General features: G+C 30.3%; 1 protein-coding gene across 1 annotated transcript; it reads right to left on the reverse strand.

The window, feature by feature from the left end:
• Positions 1 to 338: 338 nt before the first annotated feature.
• On the reverse strand, positions 339 to 854 carry VNE69_08056 (uncharacterized protein; the record flags this gene model as incomplete). The annotated part of the gene is made up of 1 exon (XM_065474372.1): positions 339 to 854. One exon carries the CDS (start codon positions 852 to 854, stop codon positions 339 to 341), a length of 516 nt encoding a protein of 171 aa, XP_065330444.1.
• Between the last annotated feature and the right edge of the window lie 15,556 nt (positions 855 to 16,410).

Consider the following 16,410-nt stretch of genomic DNA (forward strand, 5'->3'; position numbering starts at 1 on the left):
CTTTCCTATGATCTCCAATCTTAATATTCTTAACTATAAATTCTTTCAACTCATCAGTTTTAAGATCAAAAATCTCCTTCTTTACATTCTTCTCAAAATCATAATCAGACAATACTAAACCATAAACAATCCTTTTAAACTCTTCTAATAACCTTCTGGCCTCTTGACCACAGCCAACACTTGTTAACTCACGATTTGGTATCGCCCCATGTATTTATTTATCATAATTGAGCTCAAAAATATAAGAATATATAATGTTGAAGGAGTTAACAAGCATAAGGGGTTTATTTAATAATTATTATAAGGACACCAACATCCCCTCTGAAGTACCTTATCGGTTAACTTCTTTCATTTTTATTTTCTTTAAAGGATTCCTCTTTCCTTTTACTTTTCCTATTCACTTTCTTGCTCATGTTATTGTTACTAATAAGATTACAATGTACCTTAAGTTCATCCAATGAAGTATTTCCAGATAGTTCCAAAGCCCTGAAATCGTTACCTGGCCATAATTTTGTCGCCAGATGTTTAATAATGAGATTTTCCGAGCATCCTAAGTCCTCTAATTTGGTTGCTATTCGGTCTATAAATTCGTCTCTTGTTTCTGAGTATACTTTATTTTCGAGACAAATTTTTAATACTTCATCTGATGCAGTGGATTTGGTGGGGTAAAGTGCTGAGATATCCTCCCACTTTTTGATTTTCTTTTCGATTATTAACTTTCCTAATTCCATATCACAATTTCTAATTAAATAACTTGATTTTTTTTCTGGTGTAAGTTCTTTATCTAAATTCAAAAGTTCAGCTATGAACTGCAGATCTTTTTTTGTTATTTTTTGTCCCATCGCTGCTTCCATTTTTAGGGTTTAGAATTTTGAAATTTTTTAAGCTGAGCGTGATTACGCTTAGTTTTCTTTCCATTTATCATAACATAATAAGAATCACCTTCTAAAATTTCTACGATCTTTCTTTCAAATACATATTTGCTATCTGCTTTGGCAGATGATGTATTAGTATTTATGTCCTGTGTAAATACATTTTCTCCAATGTCAAATTTTTCTCTTTTTAATAATTTAAATTCCTTTTCGTATTTCACTCGTTGTGTTTCTTTTACTTCTGGGGGAATTCTGAATTCCATCTCATTTGGTGTACATTTAATACCTCTGTGATAGGTATTATTGAATCGTGTAACTATATCTGGTAAATTATTTTTTAAATTATAATTGGGATCTTCAAAAACTTTTTCCTTATTATCTGCCATACATTTCTATTTAGTGTTTCGACTCTTCCGTTAAATTGATGATTTCCGAGGATTGTATTGTGAACTGTAATCGAGTTTTTCTCGCACTACGTTGATAACTCTTTCGATATGAATTCTCTACTATTATCTATTATAATTTGTTTCGGTTAAATTGCGATGTTACCCCCCCCCCCCCCCACCCCTAAAAAAATAAAAAAAAAGGGGAAAAAATAAAAAAAAGGGGAAAAAATAAAAAAAATACAAAACTAAAATTTATTCAACTAATTTAAAATCAAATTCAGGGGCCAAATCGTAATTTAAAAACCATATATTCTGAACTTCAAAAAAGCACAACATTCTTTCAAGTAGTGATTCTCTATAAATTAACCTAAAACGAGCTATATAAAGTTTTCGAATTAAATTCATTATAGAACCATGGCTTGTTCCTTCTTTGCGCAATTCCCTTTTAATTACAGACCACATTCCCTCAATTGTTTGGGTGTGGGCGCCTGTTGTTGGATTTACAAAATTTTGGCTATGATTTACAGTTAAATGTAAATAGTTATATTCCGGACATAGTTCCGAAAACCCTTCATAACCCCGCCAACAATCAGTAATAATTGTAGATCCAGGTGCGATTTTTCGTTTTATTAATTCGACAAGAGTATTTCTTGATCGATTTTCAACAATTTCGAAAAAAAAGAATTGCTGTCTCCTCTTACAACTCCACAACGGCCCAAACTTGGTATTGAAGGATTCTACCGTTATGGTTTTTACTTTTAGCAAGCAATGTCTCGTCTATTTCAACTACGCAGTTTAAACCTCCTATGGTTTTGTTTTTTATGTAGTCGAAATAGGATAAGAATACAGCGTTATTAAAACGCGTAAACCAGCGAGATACGGTACTACTATCTATATCCAATTCGATAGTAGCCAAAACATTGCTTACACCTTTAACCCATTCACACAGCAAAATTAAAAGATCTTCGATATCTAATCTAGAACTTTTAAAAATGCTTTCTTTGTAAATGTTACCTTCGTTTGAGCATTTTCTCCCATTTCGTCGTAAGTAACAACGATATTTGTCCAAATTATTTCTAATTTTGGTCATGGGAGTCATGCACTTATTGCACATTGGCACCTTTAATATATTTTTTTCAAGAAGAAATAAAAATAATTCCTCTTTTTTATATATTAGTTTTCTAAAATTTTAGTTCTCCCCTTTTTTTTATTTTTTCCCTTTTTTTATTTTTTCCCCTTTTTTTTATTTTTTTAGGGGTGGGGGGGGGGGTAACATCGCAATTTAACCTTTGTTTCGGTAGTCCCCACTCCTCAAATATTTCTTTCATTTTTTTAAAATGTTCCCTTGTTAGTTTTATTCTTTAGATATTTTATACTAACTTTTCTTGTGTGCAGATCGATACATGTAAGTAAGGGCATAGCCTGCTCCAGGAATAAGAGATCGATGTTAACCTTACCAGTTTATAATCTGCTTCCACTAACTTTTCTCCTCCTTGTGTCTTTTGTTGATTGCATTGACAAGGTTTACAGCGTTTTAGATATTGAGCAATTGATTCGTTCAGTTTAGGCCAATAATATTTTCGTTTAATTGCATAAATCATTGCATCTCTTCCACCGTGGTTTGTAAGTCTTTCGTGTGCTTCTTCGAGGAGCGCTGGTCTTTCTTCGACTGGCGGGAAGAGCTTTGTTTCTGTATCGTTTACTTTATAGTACCACGTATCTTTAGAATCGATGAGCACATTTTTGGGCAGCTTTAAATCGTTCATATGATCTGACGTTTCATAAATTCTACTTAACACATCAGCCTCAATAATTTCCGTGCCTTTTGTAATGTATTGTATAATCATAACTTTGTGGTTTCTCCTTCATTCGTTCTAATTTCATATTTCCAAATATATGTTTTGTTTTAACATACGTAAGAGCGGTGTGATCGGTTATTACTTTAAATTTATAGCCTTTTAGATATAGTTCATAATGTTGTATTCCCCAAGCCATAGCTAGAAATTCTTTCTCTGTTATTGTGTATTTTTTCTCTGCTTCCGACAGTTTTTTAGATGCCCAATCTATAACTATAAGTTCACCATCCTTCTCTTGTTGAAGGCAAGCTCCTATTCCAGTATTTGAAGCATCCGTTGTTATGACAAATGGTTTTGTGAAGTCTGCTACATTTATCGCTATGTTGGAATTTATCTTATGTTTTATGTTGCAAAAGGAGTCCTCGCATTCTTTAGTCCATTTTAATTGATCATTGTCTGTAAGACCTTTAAGTGCATCATATAATGGTTGCGAAATTGTTGCTAGATGTGCAATATATTTTCTATAGTAGTTGGCAAATCCAAGAAATTTTTGTAAGTCTTTTTTAGTTTTTGCTGTTTTGAAATCCAATATCTTTCTCTGATGTTCTCCTATTGGTCTTTGAGTTGACTCATTTATCATAGATCCTAAAAGCTATACCGTTTTGCATTTATATTGCTTTTTATCTGCATTTACTTTAAAATTATTATCTGCGAGCCTTTGTAAAGCTTCTAATAAGTTCTGATCAAATTCTTTTTCAGTTTTTCCATATATACCATACATTTAGTTTCCATGATATCACATAAGATGTTGTCAATTATCATTTAAAAGATTGCTGGTGAATTTTTGAAGCCTTGAGGCATTCTGGTATATTGATATAGATTGTTTCTAAAATAAAATGCTGTTTTATATTTATCTTTAGGATCAATTTTTATTTAAAAGAATCCATCTGATAAGTCTAATACCGTAAAAATCTTTTTACCCTGTGTCATATTAATGATGTCGTTTATCTTTGGGATCAAGTAATTGTTGTCCACTACAATTTTGTTTAACCATTGCAATATTACAGGTTTTTCGATACTCTCCATTTGGTTTTTTTACTGGGCGCATAGGATTGCACTATGACGAAGTTGATCTTTCTATATAACCTAAATCCAAGAAAAATGTAATGGTTTTTTTGTGTACCCTCTATGTCACATTGTGGTATTATTCTTTTTTTAATATTAACTTTTGCATTTTCTTTTGTATCTATTGTGCACATTATTTTATTATATCCTTCTGATGGTTCATCATTAAAAACTTTATTGAACTTTTTCTTAAGTTCTCCTATCTCATGTCTTAATTTTTGAACATTTATTATAGTTGGGTTACCGATCAAGAGGGAAATCGATACATTGTTCATAATATAAAAAGTTGTTATTATCTGTATAATATTTATTTTCACAGTCAATTCTACGTCTTCAGTTAGGGTGTTTTCTTGTCCAAAAATGTTCGTTACTGTAATCTCCTTCGTCTCTATGTTTAGAAATTCTTTTTCTTCAACAAGCGTCCTACTAATTAAGTTTAAATTGCTACCTGAGTTTACCACTGCATTTATTTTATCTTCAGCAATAAATACTTTCATAGTCTTGACTTCCCCTAGTGGTGTTTGTAGATTGTTAATCGAAAATATTTTTGAATTCTTTTTTTGTTCTTCTTTTGGAGGTTGTTTATGGGTTCTTACCTGTTCAATGTTCTGAGTTTGATGTTTTCTTATTTTATGGTTTTCTCTATTAATATTAAAAATTCTTTTCTCCTTAATAATTCTATCTTGTTCTGATAATCCTCGTATACTGACTGGTTAGAAAAGTAGTCTCTAAAAGTTAAGAATCCTTCTAAAGTTAAAAATGTTCTTGAGATAATTTGTTTAGCAAATTCTTCATCCATACCAGAATCATAAGCAACAGTTATAATTCTATCTAACCATTCACTCACTGGTTCATCTAACCTTTGTCTAGCTTCCAATAGTTTCAAAAGAGTTATTTCCTCAGTCATTTTTTTAATCGACCCTTTAGTTGCCTCCATGTAACATTTGTAAATTTTTGTTTGTTTTTGATCATTAGAATTTGAGCCTCCCTATCAAGAATCCTAAGGAAGATTGATATTTTTCCTTGTCATGAATAATGTTATGAGCTTTAAATTGGAGCTCCAAATATTCCATGTCTGCTTTGGCTTTAGTAATTCTGAATGTTAGTCCTTCTATTTTTTGTTTCGTATCGGGTGCAATGTTGAAAGAATATACAAGCATAAGGGGGTTATTTAATAATTGTCGCGCGCCCGGCGCGCGACCGGAAGAATATGTGAAGAAATTTTACATAAACATATTGTATGTTCAATCTAACTTCAGATTTGAGGTTTAAAAGTGTATTATTAACAAGGTTATATACAAAATGATCTTATTTTTGTAGTAACATTTTACTAACGCCCACTTACATCATGAACATAAACAAAATAAAAGATTTTTTAATTAAAGGTTGATTTTTGTCAAATTGGGTTAAGCTTTTTTTAATTTTTTAAGCGCATTAAGATTATAACAAAGATCTCTAACGGATAACTCATTAAGCTATTTATTTATATGCATATACATAAAAAAAATTACAAATTTAAGGGTACATTGTATTCCATTATTTCTTTTCATAATGCTTAATTAGCTCTATTTTTATAGATCAGCTTAGAAGATTCTTAGAATTTAATTAAACTTCAATTTATAAGAATTTTTATAAACAATAAAAATAAATTAAAAGGAACATTTATATATAAACTAGAGAAATTTTTTTATTACATTAAAAACTCTTAACTCAAGTATTGATTATCTTGGAAAAATAAATTAAAAAAATAAAAATATGATGCTGTGCTCAAATATAAAGTTTTAGAAAAAATACCTAAATTTGAGTTCACAAAAATTCATTTTAGTTAATTAGGTACCCATGGCTGTGTAAAGATTACATTTTAGACGCCCGTTTAATAAATAGTCTACGAAGGTCATTTGAATATTATATTTCTAGTACGTTGGTATTTGCATTTTTACACTTTATTCTTTAAAATAACGCACATCATATATATATATATATATTATAAAATAAATTATGTTAAAAAAACGGGCTTAGTGATATCTTGTTAAACAGATAACTTTTTTAATTCAAAAACATACAATTTTCATGAATAAAACATTAATTGTAGTTTTCAATATATAAATTATAGGAAAAGATCGTAAACAACTAAAATTTATAGTAAAACAAATAGTAAAATTTATCTAAAGGATCATTTATTTAATTTTTTAACCAGATTCATTGACATAATTTCCTCCTTACCTTCGTATTTTAACCTTAATCGGTTATTCGATAAAATTTCTATTACTTCCCGTGGTTCACTATAAAAAGAACTCACCTTTAGTTTTTTTGTTTTCGTATTAGTGTCGAAATCTTTTTTTACAACCACTAAATTTTCAATAGAAAAATCGTTGATGGAATTATGAACACATTTTCTGTCCATTCGAGCCAAATATTTTTCATTACTCACTGCATCACTTCCTGGAATCGTGTTTACAGTTGTTTCATCAATATCAGTACAATCATCGTCATTCTCCCTTAGACATGTATTGTATCCAAGGCTTCCGTACCATAACTTATAGGGAGACTTCTTTGTAGCAGAATGTACAGCGGTATTATAGTCATAAACAACTTTATTAATGACCGCTAGCCAGTTCTTATTGTTAAAACCTTTTTCGCACAGATGTTTTTGCAGGTAGCGAGTAAGGGTTTGATTAAACCTCTCGACTTGTCCTTGACTCTGGGGATGACGAGGTCTGCCATGAATAAGAATTATTTTATTTTGTTTACAAAATTCAACTAATGTTTCATTTTTAAACTCTTTGCCGTTGTCGTATTGAAGTATAGCAGGAAAGCCTAACGTTTGAAATTTGTATTCTAACCGTGATACGACTTCAGCGGCGGTTTTAGTTTTCAAAGCAGAATTAAAAGCATATTTAGAAAATACATCTATTGCTGTGAGTATCCAACTAAAACCATCATTTTCATCACTATAAGTCCTCATATCAACAAGATCAATAATAAATCTTTCAAAGGGTCTTTTAGCGACGATGTGCTTGAACTTTTCTTTTGTTTTAAGAGGTTGTGCTGTCATGCATATATTGCATTCACTGCAAACCTCCCCTACAATACACCTAGGTATACTATAGTATTGTTCCTTACACTTATCATAGAGACGGTTCGCGACATAATGATGCTGCCGATGAAGTTCTTGGACCTCTTTTTCATAGCTTGGACCATAGTACTTACAAATACTCTTTTGTGCCAGCCCCCCCCCCCACATCCTTCAAGAAAAGAATGTTATCCACAAGAATAAAACTTTGGGATTTCTTCTTTAGCCTATATTTTAAATGTTTATCACATTCTAGGCTAACCTCGTCCCCTTTGAGTATTTGGACAAGCCGATCATACTCAACTTGGTCTTTTACTTCTTTCATAGAGGGTAAAAAAAAAATTTTTTTAAAATGATGAATCTTTACTATAAGTATTTGCAAAATATTTTAGTCAACCAGCTTGGCACAGTGGTTGTTATGGTCATCCGTCACATTGAAGGTCGTAGTTCGAATCCCAACGTGTTGAATATTTTTTAGGGGTCATAAAAAAGATAGTTGAATAATCATAAACAGTTAACATACAGAAATTCATAGCTTGTATAATTACAAATTTCAAATGTTAAAAATTCTGTTAGGTTTAGTAAATTAGGAAAAAATCCGGTCGCGCACTGGGCGCGGTCGCTCGTTGGGCGCGCGACAATAATTATTATAAGGACACCAACATATAACGTCATATATTCTTTAAAAACTTTATCTTTTGTTTGCGTTTGCACTTACAATGATCAGGCTCTTAAATATTGGCAAAAACTATTGTAAATAAACTTAATTCACTTTGTACAATTAATCTTTTTGAATCCGTTGAGTTCAGGATAGAATATATCGACTCTAATTAAAAAATGCAAGTTTGTTTTCTAAAGTATCATAATAATTTCAATAAAGCTTTTAACTTACTTATCAAAACTAGATATATAAATTACAAAAAAGCGAATTTAAAGTTGTAAGATCACACAACAGAGTATTTAACGCAGCACTCATCATATAACGTTTATAATTTTTGATTTAAACGAACTTCTTAATATTATTGTCGTAGTTTCTTACGCTCCAAGAGAGCATTTATAATGCTTAATTATTTCTATATGTTTTAATAATATATTAACCATACCTTAAGAAAAGAGAAGAGGACGAAAATAAAATAAAGCGTTAAAAAAACAATTAAATTTTTCACTGTAATTGTGATGACTTTATTGATGGATGTGAAACATCATCACAAAGACATTTAGTTTATAATACTTTCTTAAACTAAATGTCTTTCATTTGTTTGTTTACAAACAATCAAATATTTAAAAAATTATAAAATAGCCCCCAAAAAGAAAGGAGGATGGTTCTAAAATATAATAATAAAACCCATATAGTAAAAATCATATTTACATACATAAAACTAATAATCTTATTGGGACGTACCTCCGCTTGGGGTATGTCAGTAATATATAATTATTTTTCATTACTATTCGCTAAGTTTATTATACAAACACATTAAAATGAGTAAACAAAATTTAAAAAAATTGTTGCTAAATTATAAATATAAAAATAAATATAAGGTAAATAAACAATGAATAAAACTTTTTGCACTTTGATGAACTTCTGGAGAAATAGAGAAGTATCACTAATTAGCTAGCAATCCAATGAAATGATGTTTATAAAAAAAATTGAAAAATATCAGAAGAAATAGTCGCACATGACAGTTTGGAACCCATTATGAAAAAATGAACCAGCTTTGAATATTTAAAAAATAAAAAAAAAAGGTAAAAAAGACTTGGCAAGTAATTTTAGATGATAAATATGATGATTTATAGGTCGATTTTTAAATATTTGATAAGAATAGAGGAATAGAAAAGGTACTCATTGTGTTGTCTGTGTTTGTTTCATGTCTAGATCGCATATTTTCTTAAGAAAAAAAAATCTTTCAATGTGTACGGCATTGTGTCGCAGGATCGGGTAATTTTACGAAATTGATGACGCTATTCACAATCATGTGCTCCATTCCAGTGATTTGTCCAATGCGGCATCATATGCTATTGCTGATAATGATCACAATAGAACTGGTAATACATATTGTATCCCCCCATGGAGAATAGCCCCATTTCTATAAGACACAGGACATATAAGGCCCACGCTGGTCATGTATTATTAAATTATTTTTTAAAAAACTTTAATTTATTTCTATATTCAAAAACAATCTATTTTTAGTAATATTTGTTCCTACTAATTTTGTCATTTTTTTACAGGGATCATTTCAAATTTTCAAAGCGGGTTCCAAACGGTCATGTACCGAAATAGATTTGACAGCAAAATAAACGGCAAAAATTTTTATCCAGAAAGAACCGAATTGATTAAATATAAATAAGGTATTTTGAGAAACGCCTGAAATTACGTATAAGTACTCTTTACAAAATGGTAATCCAAAAATCAATGATTACCACAGAATTCGTAAAGCAAATATAAAGTCGAAAGAGCCAGATGGTTTCAATCAAAAATACCTACACAGTAAAAAAAACATTTGTCTCTATGAAAAAAATGAAATAAGTTTGTACTAAAAGAAACAAATTTGTATGTATGAAAAGAAACAAATTTGTCTGTATAAAAAGCCACAAATTTGTAGTTATAAACAGAATCAAATTTGTTTTTATGAAAAGAAGAAAAGTTTAACAAGATCTCTATTAACTCATTTTATTGCGATGATACTAAATTTGATTTTATGGTGCTAAAATTATTAAAAGTAAGGTCGTGCACAGGAATGTGTCCTGTCCTGAGGTAGTTCTCTAGGATGCTGTGGCACTTGGATACATCGATCCCTGTAGTATAATCCTTAATTGTAAAAGATTTATTTATTTTCTCTCGATTGCTCTTGAAATGCATGGGGTTAAAAAATTATTTCTTTTTATATTTTTGAGGAACAAAATATTTGAAAGATAATTTTACGTGTAATAATACCACAAAAAAATATAGTATTTAAATTTTAAAGTTTTTTTTTCTATTAATATTTAATAATTACTTATTGTGTAATCCACTACTGAGAAAAGCATTTAAATGGTTTTTATTATTAATTTTATTTTTCCTTTTATTACTCCGTACCCTTCTCTGGGTAAAATATTGATATAAACGTTGAAAGAAAAACTGGACGAATTTTATGGAAAGATTGTAGAAATATATTGAATGATATTTCGAATATAATGTTTTACATTTATTTAATAGGGGCTGGTCAGCCCTCACACCCCAGGCGGGTTGTTACGTTACAAGGTTCTAGATTTTCATTTTTATATTCTTTTAAGTCATAATTTCCTTTCTTAATGTATCTTCTGCTATCAGTCCTTACAATATCGGTAACATTCATACGGGTTCCCAGTATTTTACCAACACCTGTGAATATTCTTTTATACTTTTCATATTCTTGCCAAAGTTTTCTCTTCTTGCGATTCTTACAACATGATTCAATTTAGATTTTTCTCTATGTCTTTGTTTAAACTTGCTTCCATACACTCCGTTTTCATCGTTTTTCATGAAGACTTCTTCTCCCTGGTCCTTCCATGATCCCATTATTGATACAACTTTTCCTTGTGTGAAGTGTGTTATTACAAGTTTGTAAGCTTGTTCTAGTTTTTCTTTTTGTTTTATCACTGTTCCGCTTATTGTTCTATACATCATTCTATTATTCCATTGCTTCATTGATCTTCTAAACCTTTTTTTCCGTTACACAATTCCGTTTTATTTACACCAAGCTATTAATTTCTCACTGACAAATTTCTTACCATTATCTGCAATATATGCATCATGGCATTCATCTTCCTTTATATATTTTTTTAAATTATCGTAATGTCATCACTTCCCTTTTCCATCTTTTCGCCTATACTTGTTTCGTAAAGTAATCGATCCCTAATAGCACATATCTTCCTATTTCACTAGTATCAGTTACGTCTAACGCTACTTTTTCTATTTCTTATATGCTGTTACGAAAATGCATCCTCCAGTCGTTTTTCTGTTATTAATATTACATATTTCGCACATTTTTAGCGTTGTCGTTATCTGCTCCTTCGTACCTTGTCAGTACTATCTTTGTTTAATCTTATATGTGTTCCCAAAGCTTCTCGATGATTTAGTTCCTCATGGACTCATCGAATTTCTATTTTTCTTGGTTCTTTGTGTATTATTTTTGTAACTTTCCCTGTTTAAAACTTTCAATAGTTTCCCCTTCTCCATTAAACTTGGGGGGTTCTCTCCCTTGATTTATTTTTGCATAAGTTTCTCTCTTTCGATTTTTTCTTTCATTTGTTGTTTTTATTTGTCTACTGAGAGCATTTGCATCCGTCTTCATTTTTCCTTTTTAAATATTCAATTGGCAGTCGAGAAATTAAAAAAATATCCATCTTCTAATTCTGTTATTGTTAAAAACGTGTTGTTTGTTATTTCGGCCAGTGACTATGATCTGTCATTAAATGAAATTTTCTTACCAAATCTGACACGAATTTATTATTCTAAACAATACTGCCAACATCTCCTTTTCACTAAAGGTGTACCTTTTTTCTGTTGGTGTTAACATTTGTGATGCCCATTGTATCGGTATCAATCTTCTTTCCTTGTCTTCTTGAAATAATATGGCTTTAATTTCCACATCACGTGCGTCCGTTCTCCCTTAAATATTTAATTACCGTATACTATTTTTAATTTTTTTATATCCGTAACTCTCTTTGATATCCATAAAAACTCTCTCCATATCTTCAACCATTCCCATTTTACCATCTTCTTAGTGCTTTTGTAAGTCGTGCTGTCCGATAACCATAATGGTGAATAAAATCTCTAACCAAGTCTGCCAACTCCAAATTTTTTTTAAGCTCTTTTATGTGCTTAGATCTTCTGTATTCTAATGTAGCTTGCATTTTAATTTCGTATAATTTAATGTCTTCTTTGTTAATCGTTGCTACAAGTACCTTAACTTCTTCTAATTTGTATTGTATCTTCTTTTAGTTTGCTTTTAAACTGCGTTCTTTAATTTGCCGAATTACTTATTCCAATAAATTATCCTGTATATTACTATCTCTTGCATGAATATAATATCATCCATGTAGACCTGTACACCTATAACTCTAAACTTATCTAAAACTCCCTTCATCACTCTTTGGATAATATGTGGATTTTTAAATCATATTACCATATAAGAGCAATCGGTCAAAGTCCACTCCAGCACGCAAAATTCGATATAGGGTTTTTTGCCCCTTTTTTAAAAAAAATGGAGGAGAGAATTTTAACGAGAGAAGAATTAGAAATCATAGATCAATGAATTTAATAATGCATCAAAAACAGAATTGGAATTATTTTACTGGAGCATTTTTCTAAATAAATAAAGTTTTGCACTATTAACTGATCTATTTCTTTAGGTGTAGAATTTTAAGGGAACGCCAATTACCTTCTATGGTATTAGTATGAACTCCCATATTTTAGTCCCTGTAATACAATGAATGATTAATCATATTATGTTGGTTAAATATAGTACCCAAAGAATTGTAGGCTCTTCACATATCGCTATATATATTGCTATCTCTACTTACATATTTCACCAAAAGATCAGTAAGTGTTTCTTTATCCCTTTTTTAATATGTAGCATTATGATTCTACGTTCTATGGTTCGTTCGACCATGCCAAAACACCTGGAGCCTTTTACTAATTTACCTCTATCGTATTTATTTTTTCCAAATTTTGATTCGTCGATTTCTACTATTATCCCTTCTCCACCCAGCATGTTCAGAGAAGATAAGTATTTATCGTAAATGCATATTTCCTTTAGTTTTTTTTTCAATAATGAAGATTTTGATTTTTTCGTACAACACAAAATTTGACAAATATGCTTCCGAGAATAACCGAGAACCCACATGTTAAGTATCTGGTAACATGTTATATGGTTGTTTTACATTATAAAAAAATGTATCATGACAAATGAAAATTGACTTTTTATAATATTTCCATGTACACTTTAAGATACTACTGTCTTTTCTTTCTTTCCTCATTCTTCCATAACATATATCACAAAATTTAGTTTGAAATTTCGGATCAGGTAAAAAATACGACATATAGACACCCAATGTTAATTATACGACATTATTAAAAAATAAAGATTCGGCGGATTAAGAAACAAAAATAACAGATAAAATAAAGATATTTATTCAAAGCACAGACAGTAACCCAGTAAAACAGATATAGCGCGTTTTCTATATCTATTTTTAAACATAATTTCATCGAGATAATATTGCAGCAAGTCATGTTTTCTACCTTTCATTTTTTTTTATTATATTTTTGTTTCGACCAGTATGATTCTACATGTTGAGTATGAACTTCTGTATTTGGATTAACAAAATTAAGTGAATGAATACTGTGAGATGTTCAAAGCCTAACATTTCCTGGATTTTTTTGTAGGCAGCCCATTCATCGCTGTAAATAATACTTCCCTCTTTACAAACTGTTTAAATGATAGGTAAATAAGTTGCAGTAGATCTATTAGTTACGACTTTCATATATCCTTTTGCCGGTTTGAAGCTTGTATCGACAATACCGAATAATTACACTTGATTATTTGAAATACTACCAACATGACTTTTCTGCTTGTGGCAAAATAAAGATTCGTCCAATTGGCATACAATTCCCTTTCCTCCTAACAAAATAGGGTCCAACAATAGGTGTTCTGAAACTAAAAACGCAATTTGGAGTATATTTTAGAAACTGTCTGTCGAGTGATTCCATAACTATTAGCAACTGATTTTATATTTGTATTTTCTAACCACAAAACTATAACGGTCCACACGTCCGATAAACTCAATTTAAAATCATAAAAAAAGGAATTTGTGCGTATGCTATAAGTCGAAAATGCTTTAACACACTTTGAATTATAACACACAAAAGCTCTTCCATCAATTACATCATTCTTAACTCTTTCAGACATATATTCATCACAATTCTTACACTTTAAGCAAGAAAGTAATAAGTTTTTTCTTCTTAAGATATCGATCACACAATCGACTTCAAAGGTTCTAATGCTTAAAATTTGTTCCAATCTTAAAGTTCTGTTTCTCATTTTGACGTTAAAAAATTAAAAATATTTTTAATGGGTAAAAAATACGACATATTATGTCGTATTTTTTACCTGATCCGAAATTTCACTATTAAATCATTATATATGATTTCTAGATCAGAATAATTGAAATAGGTGTCACATCACAAGAGAATCTACAGCAAGTATAAAACGACAAGCTAAAAAAGTATGGTGTCCTTGCGAACGAACTTGGCTTAATTTTTGTTTAAAACAGAAATAATTCCCTACGTAATCACTTGAGACGTTATAGTGACTCAGTTCCACAAATCATATACCACAAGACTTGGAATCCCTAAGAAGGTAGAAGCGTACATCCAGATGATCACGCCAAAGAAGACGCTAGAAAGCATTTCTCTGGACTACCGAAGAAGAGGAGACGAAGCCGATGTGTAAAGGGCTATGGAGCCACAAAGCTACCTACAAGCAGATGACGCCAACGCGGAACCTACCCTTGTTAAACTATAAATATAAACTACAATAAGCATACCCTAATTAAATTCATTAATCTATGATTTCTAATTCTTCTCCCGTTAAAATTCTCTCCTTCATTTTTTTTAAAAAAGAAGCAAAAAAACACAAAAAGCCCTATATCGAATTTTGCGTGCTAAAGTGGACTTTGGCCGAGCATTTTTATTTTAACATTTATCTCGAATTGTCTTTTATGTTTGTAACATTCTTCAATTTCTATATAATAGAATCCATCTTTTAGGTCTATGCCCGTAAATTCTTTAGAGCCTCGCGTTGCTCTAATAATGTCTTAATCTAAAGCAAATCATACAGATCTCTTCAACAAATTCGTCAAACCCCTTCAAAATTCTTGTTGTGATATTACAACCACATAAACACCTCTATTCTCATGGAATGTATTTTACAATTTTTAATCATTTTCCCTCCTTCTTATTTTTGAAATATTTTATTTTAAACCAATAAACTCAAATAAAAACATTTACACTGAAACTTAAAAGGCCCATCGGGGACAGGCTCATAACATTTAGTTCTTTGGAGTATTGCTTTGAAACGAGACGTATCTCTGTGTAGCACGCAACTTACCATTCTCACTATTTCATTTAAGGGTTCAATAGCCCTTATTAGGCTTCACCACTCACTCTTTGTCCTTCTGATAATACCACTACTTTCTAATGAATTAATATACTTTCTAACTTTTCACGTAGATTATAAAAAATATTTTGTCTTTTTTAACTACTTTTACTCCTTGTTTTGTATCAATAAAAATTTCCCCCTGTTATGTATTTTATGTTCTTCCCATCTCTTCCTTATACTTCTGACAAAATTCCTTTTAATTTTTCTAATTTATTTATATTTTTCTCCTTTATCTTGTTTTATATTTCACACATACAAACTGTTCCTTTAAATTTCTCCTTTTATCTCTACTGGTAGCCTTAATTTAGAGTCATTATTACAAATACCAAAATAATTAAACTTTACTTTCATTATTCTACTCTTGTCTTCCCTTACGCTACATATAACTTCTATCTACATGTCCAATTCTTCCACATATGAAACAATGTTTTTGTTTTCGTCTCTTATATTATAAATTGCCTCCTTTTACTGCCACTTTCCTGGTCAGTTCTCCTCAAATCTCTCTTCTTATTTTTTCTTTCATCATCTCTACCATATCTTTCAGTTTTCACTTCCTTATCTTTTTTTTTCCTTCTCTTCCTCTATAACAACTAATTTTCCAATTTCAGCAAAAATTCATTCCAATTTTCTATATTCACTAAATTTTTATTAATAAAAAGATCCTGAACTTCAATACTTACTTGTTTAATCGTCTGCTTCTGTGTCACTTATTTTACTTCATCCTGAATTCTAATGATCGCTTATACACTCATAGCTTCTTTAAAGTTTTTATGCTCTCCTGGACACGGGGTTCAGTTGTTACCCTTTCTTCTTTTGTGTTTGCCATAAATTATAAATTTTAAAGGGGGTTCAACCCACACATTTTATTTCATAAAACACAGATTGACCTGTTTTATTATTTAAAAATTTATATATTCACCCTTTAATTTTATCATTAAAGATCTTAAAAATAAAATAATGGAGAATATCAAATTTGTGCCC

Source organism: Vairimorpha necatrix, chromosome 8, assembly GCF_036630325.1.
Source record: "Vairimorpha necatrix chromosome 8, complete sequence".
In the NCBI taxonomy this organism is placed as follows: domain Eukaryota; kingdom Fungi; phylum Microsporidia; family Nosematidae; genus Vairimorpha; species Vairimorpha necatrix.